Source organism: the organism of the source record quoted next, unplaced genomic scaffold (assembly GCF_019419815.1).
Source record: "Pyrus x bretschneideri cultivar Hongxiangsu unplaced genomic scaffold, Pyrus_bretschneideri_v1 Contig28, whole genome shotgun sequence".
Taxonomy (NCBI): domain Eukaryota; kingdom Viridiplantae; phylum Streptophyta; class Magnoliopsida; order Rosales; family Rosaceae; genus Pyrus; species Pyrus x bretschneideri.
The window spans coordinates 5397524-5413151 of NW_025999590.1; the positions used below are offsets into that span (position 1 = coordinate 5397524).

The 15628-nt window shown below is 39.4% G+C and overlaps 3 protein-coding genes across 3 annotated transcripts; 1 reads left to right on the plus strand and 2 right to left on the minus strand.

Moving 5' to 3' along the window:
* The first annotated feature begins 282 nt into the window (after positions 1–282).
* Positions 283–3321, plus strand: LOC103927102 (ATP-dependent zinc metalloprotease FTSH, chloroplastic). Its single transcript, XM_048588471.1, has 5 exons — positions 283–1715; positions 1941–2187; positions 2299–2482; positions 2621–2792; positions 2899–3321. The coding sequence occupies exons 1-5, from the start codon at positions 384–386 to the stop codon at positions 3118–3120; spliced, it is 2157 nt and encodes a 718-aa protein (XP_048444428.1). The 5' UTR covers positions 283–383; the 3' UTR covers positions 3121–3321.
* LOC125479301 (serine/threonine-protein kinase BSK1-like) lies at positions 3212–7298 on the minus strand. Its single transcript, XM_048588472.1, has 9 exons — positions 6902–7298; positions 6621–6756; positions 5951–6084; positions 5645–5750; positions 5361–5446; positions 4669–4857; positions 4354–4518; positions 4165–4278; positions 3212–3739 (listed from the first exon to the last, which is right to left on the minus strand). Exons 1-9 carry the CDS (start codon positions 7253–7255, stop codon positions 3491–3493), a joined length of 1533 nt encoding a protein of 510 aa, XP_048444429.1. The 5' UTR covers positions 7256–7298; the 3' UTR covers positions 3212–3490.
* Positions 7299–9873: 2575 nt separating this feature from the next.
* Positions 9874–12556, minus strand: LOC125479307 (nitrate regulatory gene2 protein-like). The gene is made up of 4 exons (XM_048588495.1): positions 11528–12556; positions 11318–11424; positions 10979–11220; positions 9874–10889 (listed from the first exon to the last, which is right to left on the minus strand). Exons 1-4 carry the CDS (start codon positions 12351–12353, stop codon positions 10112–10114), a joined length of 1953 nt encoding a protein of 650 aa, XP_048444452.1. The 5' UTR covers positions 12354–12556; the 3' UTR covers positions 9874–10111.
* Positions 12557–15628: the final 3072 nt, after the last annotated feature.

A 15628-nucleotide genomic window follows, 5' to 3' on the forward strand; every position in this document is an offset into this window, starting at 1 on the left:
CGACAAATAGTGAATGAATGGATAGCATATTGAACACGTAGGCGCAACCCAAGCAACAATCATTTTATGGTGTCGTTTCGTTTGAAAGCGGAGAGAACATAACCAACACGCTGGTTGAATCAAAATCCAAGTGAAAAAGAGAAAGGACAAATCAATTCACAGCTCCCAGCTTGCCACGATTCATGTATTTTTAGACTCCTTTTCCCCTATAAAGATGAATCCACTCCAACGTTCATTTCCCCTCTTATCCAATCTAATACAACACACCTATCTCAGCAAACCAAAAAAATAAACAGGAATAAAAAATCGTAAGTAATTTCGAAAGAAAGAAATAGCTGTGTTTTTATCCAACACCAACAGCAACAGATAACAGCACCCAAGCCATGGCTTCCACCACCAACCCTTTGCTCTTTTCCAACTTCTTCGGAGTCACCACAGTCCTCCACTCTCCGCCCACACCTAAAACCACCTCCAAATCCAACTCATCCCTCCCAATTCCCCTGCCCTTCTTCTCCAAGCGAAAGCTTTTCGCCACCAAAAACATCTTCAACTCTCAACCCCATTCAGAGCCGTTAAAATCCGCAGCTTCCCAAGCCACTTTAGCCGCCCTGCTCTTCTCCTCCCTCACCCCACAAGCCCTAGCCATAGACAACACCCCCACTCCCACGCCGCCACCCGTACTCCAACCCCAGCCTTCCAAACCCAACGCCGCCTCTCCTTTCTCCCAAAACCTTCTCCTCAACGCCCCTAAGCCCCAATCCCAGGTCGCCACTGACCTCCCCGAAGGCAGCCAATGGCGCTACAGCGAGTTCCTCAACGCCGTCAAGAAGGGCAAGGTCGAGAGAGTCAGGTTCATGAAAGACGGTTCTGCCCTTCAGCTCACTGCCGTCGATGGCCGCCGCGCCTCTGTCGTTGTCCCCAACGACCCTGACCTCATCGACATCTTGGCCATGAACGGCGTCGATATTTCCGTCTCCGAAGGCGATTCAGGAGGTGGGCTGTTCAATATCATCGGCAATTTGTTGTTCCCAATCTTGGCCTTTGCCGGATTGTTCCTCCTCTTCCGGCGTGCTGGAGGAGGCCCAGGAGGGCCGGGCGGGCTGGGCGGGCCCATGGATTTCGGTAGGTCCAAATCCAAATTCCAAGAAGTTCCGGAAACGGGGGTGACTTTCGCCGATGTAGCTGGAGCTGACCAAGCAAAATTGGAGCTGCAGGAGGTGGTGGATTTCTTGAAGAACCCGGACAAGTACACCGCCCTCGGCGCCAAAATCCCAAAAGGATGTCTTTTGGTGGGCCCACCTGGTACCGGGAAGACCCTTCTGGCTCGCGCCGTGGCCGGCGAGGCTGGGACGCCGTTTTTCTCGTGCGCGGCTTCCGAGTTCGTGGAGTTGTTTGTGGGAGTGGGGGCGTCGAGAGTGCGGGACTTGTTCGAGAAGGCCAAGTCGAAAGCGCCGTGCATTGTGTTCATTGATGAGATAGATGCGGTGGGGAGGCAGAGAGGCGCGGGGATGGGCGGCGGGAATGATGAGAGGGAGCAAACTATTAATCAGCTGCTGACGGAGATGGATGGGTTTTCTGGTAATTCCGGTGTGATAGTTTTGGCGGCAACCAACAGGCCGGATGTTCTTGATTCGGCATTGTTGAGGCCCGGGAGGTTTGACCGACAGGTGACCGTCGACAGGCCTGATGTTGCTGGCAGAGTTAAAATCCTGCAGGTTAGAACAATTGCCTAGAATCAGTACTAGTTTATCAGTCTTAATTAGCATGAAATCCATTTACATATCTGCTTAAGCAACTTATATGTTGTGTAAATTGAATTTTATGCATGCTTGTAAACCGTTGTGGTTTGCACGGTTGTTTCGAAATTAAGTGTGGTTGAAGGTGGTTTGCTAGAATTGTACACTCCATATTCTCTCAACTGAAGCATTTTCGAATGGCAGGTGCATTCTAGAGGGAAGGCGCTTGCAAAGGATGTGGACTTTGACAAAATTGCAAGGAGAACACCTGGTTTCACGGGGGCTGATCTGCAGAACCTGATGAATGAGGCTGCCATTCTCGCAGCCAGACGTGATCTCAAAGAAATAAGTAAAGACGAGATTTCCGATGCTCTGGAGCGGATCATTGCAGGACCCGAGAAGAAAAATGCTGTTGTCTCGGAGGATAAGAAGAAATTAGTCGCCTACCATGGTATATACTATATAGAACACGACCAGTTCTCCCCCATATCCAATATTAACTTGTGATTTGCTATTATTTGGTTTGGATTTTTAATTCGTCCATTACGTGATTGTTTTGCAGAGGCGGGGCATGCTCTTGTTGGTGCATTGATGCCGGAATACGATCCTGTTGCTAAGATATCCATCATTCCTCGTGGCCAAGCCGGCGGTCTAACCTTCTTTGCCCCCAGTGAAGAGAGACTCGAGTCTGGACTATACAGTAGAAGCTACCTGGAGAATCAAATGGCTGTTGCCCTTGGTGGAAGGTTGGTTATACAAACTCTTCAGTTTAACTGCTTTCAAACAGTCTAATGATTCTTCCCTATTGAATTTGAGCTGATATTGGAAGTCTAGTGTATGTATATGAGAAATTTTGTTCTGAGCCCATTGTCCTGCCGTTGCAGAGTTGCCGAAGAAGTTATCTTTGGTCAGGAGAATGTGACAACAGGGGCATCTAGTGATTTCATGCAAGTGTCAAGGGTGGCAAGGCAGATGGTTGAGAGATTTGGGTTCAGCAAAAAGATTGGACAAGTCGCGATCGGTGCTTCTGGTGGCAATCCCTTCTTAGGGCAACAGGTAGAGACTATAATCGAATACGGTCGTTTATTCACGGTTTAATCAAATGCCTATGGGATACAATCATACAAGAGAAGTGATAGAAGCTATATATTTGAATTTGCAGATGTCGCCCCAAAAAGACTACTCCATGGCAACTGCTGATGTGGTGGATGCAGAGGTAAGGGAATTGGTAGAGACAGCTTATTCAAGGGCCAAGGATATCGTCACAACTCACATTGATATCCTCCACACGCTTGCCCAGCTCCTCATGGAGAAGGAAACTGTTGACGGTGAAGAGTTCATGAGCCTCTTTATTGATGGAAAGGCTGAGCTGTATGTTGCTTAGTTAGACAGACACCCGAATCGAGCAAATTCATTATCCATGTATTATCCGTCTCACAGGAGCAAATTCATGTATTATGTATCACTCCGCGACATCGCAAAACTGTTGTATTATAAGTTTCATATACACAAGTACACATTAAGAACCAATTAATTATTCAATGAAAAATTAGAGGAAAAGAACTGCGCAGCAGTTGAAACACAAGATACAAGCATCTCCCTCTACCTATATATTGCACACTTTTGGGATGAAACTACTCTCTTACCCCGTTGCACATGATAACCCTACATTTTTGTTACAAGTTACAACAGCTGGAGCAACTTCAATACAACAAAAATAATTACAGAGCATTTCAGGGTCCTCTTCTCTCATATCATCTCCCTCCCCGATGTCTTTTTTCTTCTAGGGCAGCAGCCTCATTCAGCATGTCAGCTGCATCCTTGTGCATATCTAGCTTGGCAAGAGCAACCGCCTGCATGTAAAATGCAGTGGACCAGTCAGGGTAGACACATTGCGCTTGCATTGCATCTCGGAGGGCAGCATCTGGCTGATCACAGAGGAGATAACATAGGCTTCTTCTTGCATACACCGTAGGGGAAACCATAGTCCCAACATCTATGAACTACAATATCAGTTAGAATGAAATTAATGAACCATAACAAGGGGAACGCTGCAGTAAAATTAAGATGGCCGTAAATCTAAACATCATGACATGAATTATCATCCCCTTATAAATCCTCTATAATGTATGAAGTTCTGGACAGTTCAAGAAGACAAGTACCAATTACAAAAACTGCTTAAGACTCCAATATGAATAATGTTTTTCTCAACATCACGATCGAGATCTCATTTATCAACAAACTTCCAGCAGCATTGTCCTTTGTACTATGAAATCATGCTAATTCGACACTCATTATCTAGGGGAGAAGAACTGAAGTGCCCTAACCCCTTGTGCATGAAAAACTTATCAAGTTAAAAGTTCTTGACAAGAAATGGAGTACTTTCCCTTAGGCACTACCCATTCTCAGTACATTGCAGAATAAATACCTGGGAATAGCAGTCTATTGCAGATCTAAAATCTTTGTCACGAAATGCCAAGTCCCCACGTTTTCTTGCCTCCAACATATCTTTCATTTGCTGAGTCCATTCTTGGAAAGACAACTAATGCCAAAGACAAAAACTTTCAGAAGGGCAACCAGAGAACCATCTAAACCTACTTTTGCACAATTCAATTACCTCATTGCTTCCTTCATCATCTTTATAGTGTATCATTAACAAAATCTGATGGATGGCCGTAAGGTCCATCCTTGAACAGGCATCACCCATGGCAGAAAGAGGATGTTGTGGAGTTGGAGGTGCTTCCTCGTGCTTGGGAATTCCCAGCATCACATAAGAAGGAACCTACAAAGCATCATCACCATAAAAAAAATGCTGACCAAGCATGTTTGGGAAAATTTAAAGGTACTTAAAATTGCTGTCATGGTAATATTTAATAGAAAAACTTAATAACAGATCATTGCATTCATGTGGGGAAAAGGCAAGAAGACTTACATCAGGTTTATTTTGCAATGGAGCAACTGTTACAACAAGGTCTTTGATATTTGGTCGCTCCCTAGGTTCATATTGCAAACATCTTGAGGCAAGATCAAAAACCACAGTTGCTTCTTCAGTTGAAAAATTTCCCTCCAGATGTGAATCCATCAAGAGAAGAATGTTTTTGCCCCGAATCATATCAAGAGCCTGCATCAACACAAACATCAATTATAAGGAGATTCTGTTTATCAAAACCTGCCTACGTAATTATACTAAGAGATTGTCCGGGCAAAATCAGACGAATAGAAGAATAAAAGTATAAAACTATGATCCAAGCTAGAAGCTGGTCTTCAACATCAGTGTCTTGCGATCAATCACAACCAAACTATCGGAAATTCAGTATCAATTAATCTTAGTACATAATAAATAATCATTACAAGAAAAGGCAACTTAAGTGTGCAAAACGTTTTTTGAGTATATGCAACTATATTTTACTACCACACCTCGCTAAAAACAAGGGTTTCCCTAATGCCGAGTACTAAACACATACAAGCAAGAGCCACTTTAACAAACAACTCTTCTGTGATCATACAGAATCTGGACTTCTGCATAACTCAAATAGCAGTAGCACTGCATTTTAACTATTAGATTATGGGTCCATTCCAAACCGACTGACTGGAGAACAAGTGCCTGGCGCAGTAAATACTTACATGACCAGGAGGGATGTGTTTTCCACTTAGAAGATCCAAAAGGACAGTCCCAAAGCTGAAGATAACACTTTCTGGAGTCACCCTTCCTGCAGCATCAATGTATTATAGTTGGTATGGAAGGCACTTGTCAAAGACTTCATTGAGTCCAGCAGATTGTAAAATATAACTCCTGACTCATACTATCTTACTCATTGACTCGGCCATAGTTCAGTTTATACCTCCCTAAGGTGTATAAAAAGTGGTATAATAAATAATAATATGATTTAAGGAAAATAAGCAATTACCATTTCTTAGATATTCAGGAGGTGTGTACGCAAGATTAGTGCTGTAACTTTTTCCATCCCTGCTATTTTTCATCAATCCAAAACATGAAAGCCGAGGATCACCATTCTGCCAACAACATCCACAAAATTACCACTCTGATCTCATACAAATCCATGTAGTTATCATATAAAAAATCTTAACACAGAAAGAAATATGTCTACTTATCAAAAAAGGGCCACAATGATACGTGATTAAAATTATCTCACTTCTTGTAAAAACTGAAAAACTAAATAAACAAACTTGGGAAAGGAAAATTGAGACAGCACCTCATCAAAGAGAACCCTATATGCATTTAAGTCGTGGTACAATGGGCGGCCTTCACTACTGCAGTAATCCAATGCTTCGGCAATGTTCAGAGCAACTCTTAGTCGCATAGCCCACTCAATGGTCTGATTCTCCCCTGTCAAGAAAGTGTGAGATGAATTTATATCGGAACCCTGAACCACTTTGAAAAGCTATAGGCAATAAATTTCAGACGTCAGTTGTCAAGAATATGAGAATGGGAAAAGCAAAATAGCAGTCACAATTTGAAATGAAAATAGCACACGTGTAGATAATGAATCAGCTTCGTGAGAGTGGTTTGAGATTACAATATTATGCTCAAGCAGAACAAATGCATTCTTAAAAGCGAGGAATGACCCATAAACCAATATCTTATGTAAAAGAAGAGAGAGTTATATCTTTGCAGAACTGTCAACAAATATATATTGAAAAGTTTGAAGTTTCAATTGCATGGCTTTTCACATTACATATCGACGGTGGACAGTGGATGCAACCAATTCGTATTCGTTGAAATGCAGTGCAACTTTAAAATAGAGGGTGTTCCTCCTCATATTTCAAGCAATGTGTCAAACATGTTCTCATTTCTCGTGCAGAAAAGAAAAGCCAAGGATTGTATGAGAAACAAAATCATTGACAAAGTTAAGAGGCACATACAGTGGAAGAGATGTTTGGCAAGGGTATCATTAGGCATGTACTCCGCCACCAGCAGCCTTTCGTCGCCGTCGCAGCAATACCCTATCAAATTGGCAAGCCTTTTGTGCCTCAGCTTCCCAACGCCCCAAGCTTCATCCTGTTGCCCCAAAGTTCAAATTTCTCAATTCAATTGGAAATGGAAACCCTAACCACAATTCCCAAAAATTCCCTAATAGAGGGATTATAATAATAATAAAAATAAATAATGAATGGAGAAGAAGAGAGAGAGAGTGATTATATACGGCGAATTGCTTGGGGTCAGGCCAGGCCAATTTGGAAAATTTCTTGACGGCAATCCAACGACGGTTATTTTGGTTCTGGAGGCGTCCCTTGTAGACGACATTGGGGGCTTTCTCGCCGCTCTCGGAGACGATGAAGTCGGAGCTGAAGTTATTTGTGGCGCTTTTCAAGTCAGCCAGCGAGAATTCCGAAAATCCCGGCACTGCTCCAGCTCCGGCGGCATCGGTTCCACCGTTGGACGGTTGAGGAACGCGGTTGGTGGTTGTGGCGGTGGCGGTGGCGGTGGAGCTGAAGGTGTTCAAGGGGTGGTGCTGGTGTTGGCGTGCATGTATAAAAGACGACTCGCAGCACCCCATAACTCAGCTGAGTTGACTCAGTGCCGCGCCTCAGCCAGCTCTTGGTTTAAAAACATGTACGTGCGTATAGTAATAATAAAATATATGCGGACTGCCGAGGGAGAGGAAATTGGGTCAAAATTCTGGAAAATACGGAGAAAGATGCATGGAATTTTGTATTTGTAAATTCTAATGAGGAGGAGTGTTTGCGAGCTGCAGCTTTCTTTTCCTTCGCATTGCTAATTTGCTTGCTTGCATCCTCCCTCTGCACCGCCAAAAACCTCTCTCCCTGTATTCGTCTGACGGTTGAATTGTCCTTTCCTTATCATGAATAGGGATGGGCAAAATACATATGGATTTGGAAATCGCGATTACCCGTTTATTTAAAGTTCACGATTATATTTATGGGTAACCGTTCGACGAACAAACGAGTATGAGTATAACCGTTTATTCGTGAAATTTAAATAGACGGTTATGGGTATTACCCAAGGTTATAACGGATATCTATTTATTCATTTAATTTAATATATGTAAAAAAATTTAAAAAAAATTATAGGCCGTTGGATTGGTTATACCCATTTAATTTAACATCGAAGTTCTGTGGTTGAATTCGTATCTGATAGTTTCTTTTCCCGTGTTTATATGTTTCTAAGGCTGGAAGAAGTTTGATGCTTTGTGTTGTCTAGTATATTACCTGGCAATGTACTGAAAAAAGTGCTTTATGCTATCGAATGATGAAAGTATTTGTCATTTTACTAGTATGGTGGTATCCACCTGATAAACTTCTGTAGAATGGATCGATGGTTGAGTTACAGTAAGTAATTTACAGATTCCGATTTGTTCTAAAATTCCGAAATTATTTTAGGATTCCTGAAATTTTGATTTGAAATCGGTCTTGAAATTAAAGACTTGCTTGGGTCTAGCAGAAAAATATCGCTCGTAAACTATTATTTCAATTATTAGAATTGTATGATGACTTAAATGATTAAAATAGAGAAATGTATGCTAAAATATACCTATAACGGTGTTTAATTGTCAGAAAACAAAAATTATGACAAATTTTTCTTTTGTAATTTTCAAGTTGTTAAAAAAAAACATGTAAACGGATGAAAAAATGGGGAAAAAAGGACAAATGGGTTCAAAAATGGGTAAAAGGGTAAATGGTTATGGTTAAATGAGTAAACGGTTATAGTTAAATGGGTACATGGTTATGTGTATGGTTAACCGTTTATAAATGGTTATGGGTATGAGTATAACCGTTTATGCAATTATCCAACGGGTAAACGGTTATACGGGTATAAACATAAACGGTTACAAGTAAATAACCGCGATTACCCACCCACTATAACGGTATAACCGTTGCCCATCTCTAATCATGAAGGGCATTATGGTAGTTATCTCTTTACATCTCTGTGCTTTTTTTTTTTTTTTTTTTTTTTAAATGCTACTCTCAGCAGATTTTATATACCATATTTGTAATATCTCTTTAATAAATATAAAATTCATATTTGTTGGTTTATCCTATATTTATTAGAGAGATGATACAATTTACAATGTAACATAAAAAATGTGATAAATGTAACAATATTCTTTTCTTTTATCACTAATTTTTTTTGTATACACATGATATTTAACACTTCAGTAGATTTAGGCTAAAAGCATCGAACAATAATTTGGTATCAAATATATCGAAAATGTTAGGAGATTATTTTTTATTTCTATAGAAAAAAAAACGATATTATCTATACTAAGATCATCTCCAATCTTTGGGCTAAAAGCCAAAGTTTTTAGCCTCGAAAACTTAGCTTTTAGCTCAGAAACAATTTTTCTGCTCCAACCATTTTGACCTAAAATTTTAGCCCGAGATTACTAAAGAATGAACTTAGGCTAATTTTTTTTCTTAAATTAACTTTAAAAAAAAAATTATGTAGACTATCGTAAATTATTTTTATGAATATTTTAATCTAAAAATATTTAAATTCTGATAAATATTGAAAAATCACTAAATTTGGGTGAACTTTGAGTTAAATAAATTATTTTTTAATTATTTTAGCCGTTGGATGCAGAAAAGAGCCGTTGGGCTATGGGTAGTGGCTAACAACGGCCCTGACAGTGGGCCCTCCCTGTCGGGCGTTGAAAGCTCACGGGCCGCGTGGGCGAGTGAACAGGCCGAGAGTGGGGTAATTTTGGACGAGTCCACGCGTTTGTGGGCTAAATCTTGGGGGGTATTCGGCCTTGGTTTGGCATTTGGCTTGGGTTAGGTTGTGTTTGGGGAGGGAATAAGTGGGCTATTTTGGCTTTTATCTCAGGGTTGGGTGTAGTCTAAAAGGGCGGGAGATGACTAAACTTCACAATAACCTCTCACTTATAAATGAAAAAGAATGAAATCATATTTTTAGATTATATTTAGCTATTGGATAAAAATGAAGATACATGATGAAAATGAAAAGTGGACACTTATTACTACTTTCTAGTGATATTCATTTTTATTTGTAAGAAAATTCTTAGATTCGATTTTGTCCAAAAGCAATTTTGAACTAAATTATTATGACTAGTCTATTGTGACGTTAGACTCACTCTCTTACTCTTTAATGCAAATCACATCGATTCTATTAAAAAATGAAAATGAAGAGTATGCATAAAACGAAAAAAAAAATTATATACAAAAACCAGTTCTTAATAGTTTTTTTTAACAAACGATATTATCCACATAGGTAGCCTATAGTATTAAAATATGCATTCCATTCCACCACCTCCCGCTTTTGAGATCGGAGCCGAGCAAAGTTTCATCATTAAGAAAGCTAAGTGGCCTATGATCTTTTTATTTAAAAAAAAAATAAAAGAAGTAAAGACTTGGCACTTTTATTTGTTAATTCATCATCCGGATTGCCTGCAGCTGACTTGTTGTCGTTCAATGTGTGCATGAATCTCATTGTATGCTTGCAATGCGTTTGCGGTGAATTTCTCCATCGCCATCAATGTCTGCTTCAAATCCCACACTAGATTAATATTCCTGTCACTCCGACTCGGTTGCTGCAGTCTCTCTCTGTTCGACTCATCTTCTCCTGCTCGCAAACTACTCGAAGCAACGTTCTTTTTTCCTCCTCTACCGCGCATCAGCTTATGCAGTATCTTCTGTTCCTTCCCCTCCTCTGCCTCCAAAAACTTTACTTTCCTTGCTACATCTTTGTTTTCAGCTACCATCCTTTGCTGCACCATTTCTACATTAATATTGTTGCCTTCCATTAAAAGCGTATGTATACTAGTTGTGAATCCCCCGATGGCTTCAACAACTTCCTCATCTGAGAGTCTATCCATAGCTTGTGACCACTCATTACATATCACAAAAACGGGCGGTGCTCCAATAGCCTCGTCTGCTGTTAATTCTTGATCGGCTACATTTGGTTCGTGTAGAAGACATCTTTGAACCCATCCATTTAATGCTTTTACATACACCTTTTGGGCGACAATCCAATTGGAGAAGCACACATTCCAGTTTTGAAGCTCTAACTTGAGTCGAATTGCAGTTTCAGCATTATGTGCGCCGCTCAACTTTGCTTTGGATATTGCAACGCCATCTAAACCCTTGGCTTCCACCATTGCTCGGTACTGACTCTTGTGACATTCTACCATAGCTTTCCACATGTCGAGTAACCTACAAGCACCAAAACAAGTTCACTAATCACTTGCCATTTCGTAGAATTGATCATATTCCTCAACGGTGATGGGATAGAACAGATATACCTGTTGATGAATTCGATAATTTGCGGCCATAGCTCCTCGTCCCTCAACTTGTTGATGGTAATTGATATTTTGTCAACAATCTGAATTGCAATTTTCATTTTTGTTAAAAGATCGCGGACTGCACTGCGAAGGGGGTTGAGTTTGGGAGCCTCAGCAGCACTAGTAGTATTGCCGTTGCCATGTTCTAAATGTTTCAGCATTCTACTCTTCTTCTCGTGCGTAACGCGCAATCTTTCCTCAGCCTAATTATATATATAGCACAATTAAGTAGTCAAGATTATGCTTTAAAATTTTGATTAATCAGCAAAAGCTAATGAAGAAAAAGAAGCATATATTTACCTTGACTTCGTGGTAAAGTTTCTTTTCCCACAGGAAGAGCGTCTTCAGAGTGTAAGAAAGGTTTTGCGAGCTCATCACCAAGCCCTCACGGTCATCAAATCCATACTCTGCTTCTCCAACGCCAATTCGTCAAATTAATTATGCATTCTTTATCTATTAATTTGGAATAATACTAAAAATTGACTGAGAAAATTGAAATGGATAAATTACCCTGATCAAGAGAAATCGTGTGATGATGAGACTGCAGCGACAATAAAACTTGATTCCCGGACTCAGACGCCCTGTCAAATAGAAGATTAAGCTCTCGCATTGCCTCTGTTTCTTCTAGCACAGGGACCGAGACAGAGACAGACGGAGGAGTTGCCGTCGACGTCGCCATATGAGTCGTCTTACTCTTTCCTGACCTACTCTCCTCTTCCTGATTATCTCCAATATTTTTAGTATTGTGTTTAACATTGATATCGTTATTGCCGCCACAATTATCGACTTTGATTTTGTCAGCAGCGGCAGCAGCAAGTGCAGGAGTATGAGCAGCTTCTTCAAGATCCGAATTAGTGCAAGAATAAAGTGGTGCTAGGTAAATATCCCTCTCGTAGGCATCAAACAGACTAAGGAAATCCCAAGCGGAGCTAAGCGGAGGCGGTGGCTGAGGAAGGGGTTCGGAAGTCAGTCCGCGGGCTGAATTTTTGTAGGTCTCCCCCTCCCCTTCCCTGAAATATTGATCACGCTCAGAAACTGGTGTCGGCGTTTCACCCAACTGTTTAACGGTGTGGTCCTCTTTGGATTCGGATTCGGAGTCGGAAGGGAATTGGAGGTGCGAGTCTGATTCTGGTGGCGGCGGCGGTTCATTTCCTGCGGGAATGTCATGGAAGAAACGGTGGAGAGCGGGGCCAAGGGTCCTGAGGGAGGCCAAGTAAGCGACGTGGGCATCAGCCAGAACTTGGGCTTGGCTGAGAGCTTCCTCCAGGTACTTGCACCGGTCTCGGCACAATGCCACAGCCGGAAGATTCTCCAACTTTGAGGCGGCGCAACCCATCGCAATTCTCAGTATTTCTCAATTGAATGTGTTGAGCAATCTCCTTAACTTGCAAGGCACCACCAACATTCTCTGATTTCTCTGATTTTTCTTTCTGATTTGGGTTTTGTGTGTGCAGATTTTAAATAGCTATGAATGGCTTACTTGGTAATTTGGTATTTACTGCTCTGCGCGTCTGGTGAACTGTTCAATTATGTTCCTTCCTCAATTGCTCAAACAGGGAAAACCTGGCGGGATATGGGGCTAACGTCTCTTTTTTAATTTTTCAGATTATTTCGTTGTTGCCCCGTGTGTTTAGGTGTATTCCATCCTTACTGCGTTTTTATTTTCATATCTTCATTTATACCCCTACCCCCCACGCCCCATAAAGTATAAGTGTACGTATTGTAATTTTCCGTCTCAGGTATACTCAACCCGGAATGAAAAGCCAAAGCAGTCAATTTCTGTGATGTTGGAATTCAAAATTTCAAACACTATATGGTAAAGTACTGGTAATTATAATTCATAAAAGTAGCCAAAAAGGTTTTGGCGCAAGTTAAAAAGAAAAGAAAAAGGCTAATTGAAAGGTCAAATAAATGATCATGACATCCAATTAATGACAAAAATGATATATGACAGGGAAGTAACCGTTATGCATGTCATGTATTCATGGGTGTGGAACTGTGAAGGTAAATTTCCGAACCAAAAATTTCAAGAAAATCATAATTTCTGAATAATAGTAGTAATAATTATGATGAGGATCGGGATGAGGATGGGTTGGTGTAAGATGCAGGATATCTATATCTTAGGATTTAGGGAAAAAGGCTCATATCTAGACCCTTTTTAGTAAATCTCATAAATCAACTAATTTGAGTTTTTAAAATTTAATCAAATAGTTAAAAATATAAAATTCTTTTAAAAATTATAATAATTTTAATCATTAGGCCAAATTTTGATTAACAGAATTTGGAGAAAATGTTTCGAAAGGATCCCTTTCCGGATTTAGGAAAGCCTTAACATTTTTTCTATCTTTTTTTACTGTCATTATGTCATATTTGACGACTGATAGATATAGACTATAGGTTGGTGAAGTGCAGGTGGTTGGTTTTCTCACTTGGTCGCTGGTGCTTTTCATAATGAGTCATCATTTGGCCAGCGCCTGCTGAAGGCCGGTCCCAAACTTTCAATCCAGCCTTTTATTTTACGGTCCATTGTTAATTTAGCCTTTAAATTGTCACTTGAATAAAAATTAAGTTTTTAAATTATTTTTTTTTATAAAAGAATCAGTCATTGAATTATAAAAATCTAATAATTATATCCTTAATATTATATTTAAAGCTATTATATTTCATTTTCAATCAATTTAAGTCACGTTACTTTCATGTGATACACATTGGATGGTAGATTGGTAATTTTCATAAATAATTAGTGCTTCGAGTTAACTTTGAAGGGTAAATTAAACATTAGATAACCAACCTATATAAAATGTTAAGGGCTTATAAGCGAGAAAATGATCGTATGATACTCTAAAGTGTGTCGTAATTTAAGTTGACGAAAAAATTAGATAAAATAGCTTTAAATATAATATTAGGGATGAAATTAACAATTTTTAATGAATTTATGGACTTATTTATTGAAAAAAATCATTTAGGGGCCTAATTTTCACTGATATGATAATTCAGGGACTAAATCAACACTTCAACCTTTATTTTATTACGTAGGACTTGGATCAAAGGTACGTTTAAGAATTGAGATTTTACATTTAGATTGAGTAAGACTTCAGCCTGTTACGATTGAGATTTGAGATTGAAATTAACTGCTAGTTTTGCCATTCTTTTTGTTAATCTTCAAACACATTTTTTTCCTTATATTCCTAGATGATCATACATTCACCAACCGTCCATCACTACCTATCTGCGTATTAATATTATAGCTAAATTCAAATTACATACCTAATACTTGAAGGGGGAGAATGAGGAGAAAGGAGTGGACGATCAGGTTCAGGGGGATCTATGAGGAGGAAGGGTGAGCATGAAGAGGGTGGCTAGGTGCAAGTTGTTTTTTCCAGATTTTATTAATTATTAATTTTTTTAATGTTTATTTATATTTGTCAAGTACTCCGTGTGTTACATTTGGTGTGCAAAAGTTACGACAAGTCATCAGTTAAGTTGACATATATTCAAATGGAGGTATGAAAGTGACCTAAAAATCAAACTATATGGTATGAATGTGAGAAAAAAAAAGTAAGTGTGGTAAAATGTAATTTGTGTGAAACTTGAGGTAGTAAAATAGAATTACCCAAACTAAAAATATGATATTTTAGCTTAAAGTTGTTTGAGATTAGGTATTTAAATTAAAAGCTCCCTAGTATTATTAGGAATAATTAAGGACCACTAATATCTCTACCACAAATCCTCGTTGTGTTTGAGAACAAAAACATGCTAAGCCTAAAGTTAAAATTAGCTGCGTCTGTGACAGTATATGGAGAATACCTAATGTCATACATATATATACAACGCACGCATGTATAATTTTTTTCGAAAGATAAGTATAATTAAACTTGAATCGCAATATTTACATTAGAAACCAGAGTATTGAACAACCACTTTAGTTCAAAAGAATCTCATGTATGAAAGCTACCTATGCTAGAGACAAACGAAGTCACTAGACGTGCTACTCTATTACAACTTTGCGGAGCAAATATAAACTCTACTACCGACCTCAATTGCATTTGCACACACTTAATGTTGAAGAGAAGACTTTTTTTTTTCTTTTTTTTTTTTACACTGTTGAAGACAAAGACTTTTGATAATGACGTTTGGTTGTGTTGTTCAATTGATCATATCCACAAGCCCCTTAGAATCCGTTTCCGCTTGAATCACATCAAACCCTCTATCCAAGCAAGCAAGGCTGCTCGTAAACCCTCTTCTTCTAATTATACAACGCATGTATAATTAGAAGATAAATAACAAGTTAGTCCGGTCCCGACATTAATTATAACATTATTAAGATAATAACGTATCGTGCCAGGTTGGCTCCCATGTAACCATGCTAGCTAGGTTGGTTGCCTTTCTCCACGCATGTATACAACGCATGTTGGTTGCCTTTCTCATCAAGCGTGCATGGAGTTTTTGTCAATGTCGGTAATAAATTAATAGTTAGTTAATCAAGCACATTTACTTGTTAATCATCGGCTGCAATATTAACCCCAACGCTTTATGCTATTGCACACAAGTCTTCTATTAATTTAATTCGACGACGGAGAAGAATTAATAAAATGATGGGAAAGAAAAACA

Coding starts and splice junctions, on each gene's coding strand:
- LOC103927102 (XM_048588471.1), top strand. CDS start 384: ATGGCTTCCACCACCAACCCTTTGCTCTTTTCCAACTTCTTCGGAGTC. Junction 1,716..1,940: donor GCAGAGTTAAAATCCTGCAG/GTTAGAACAATT, acceptor TTCGAATGGCAG/GTGCATTCTAGAGGGAAGGC. Junction 2,483..2,620: donor GCTGTTGCCCTTGGTGGAAG/GTTGGTTATACA, acceptor CTGCCGTTGCAG/AGTTGCCGAAGAAGTTATCT.
- LOC125479301 (XM_048588472.1), bottom strand. CDS start 7,255: ATGGGGTGCTGCGAGTCGTCTTTTATACATGCACGCCAACACCAGCAC. Junction 6,757..6,901: donor CTGACCCCAAGCAATTCGCC/GTATATAATCAC, acceptor TTGGGGCAACAG/GATGAAGCTTGGGGCGTTGG. Junction 3,740..4,164: donor CAATAGACTGCTATTCCCAG/GTATTTATTCTG, acceptor CTGATATTGTAG/TTCATAGATGTTGGGACTAT.
- LOC125479307 (XM_048588495.1), bottom strand. CDS start 12,353: ATGGGTTGCGCCGCCTCAAAGTTGGAGAATCTTCCGGCTGTGGCATTG. Junction 11,221..11,317: donor AACTTTACCACGAAGTCAAG/GTAAATATATGC, acceptor ATATATAATTAG/GCTGAGGAAAGATTGCGCGT. Junction 10,890..10,978: donor ATTATCGAATTCATCAACAG/GTATATCTGTTC, acceptor TGGTGCTTGTAG/GTTACTCGACATGTGGAAAG.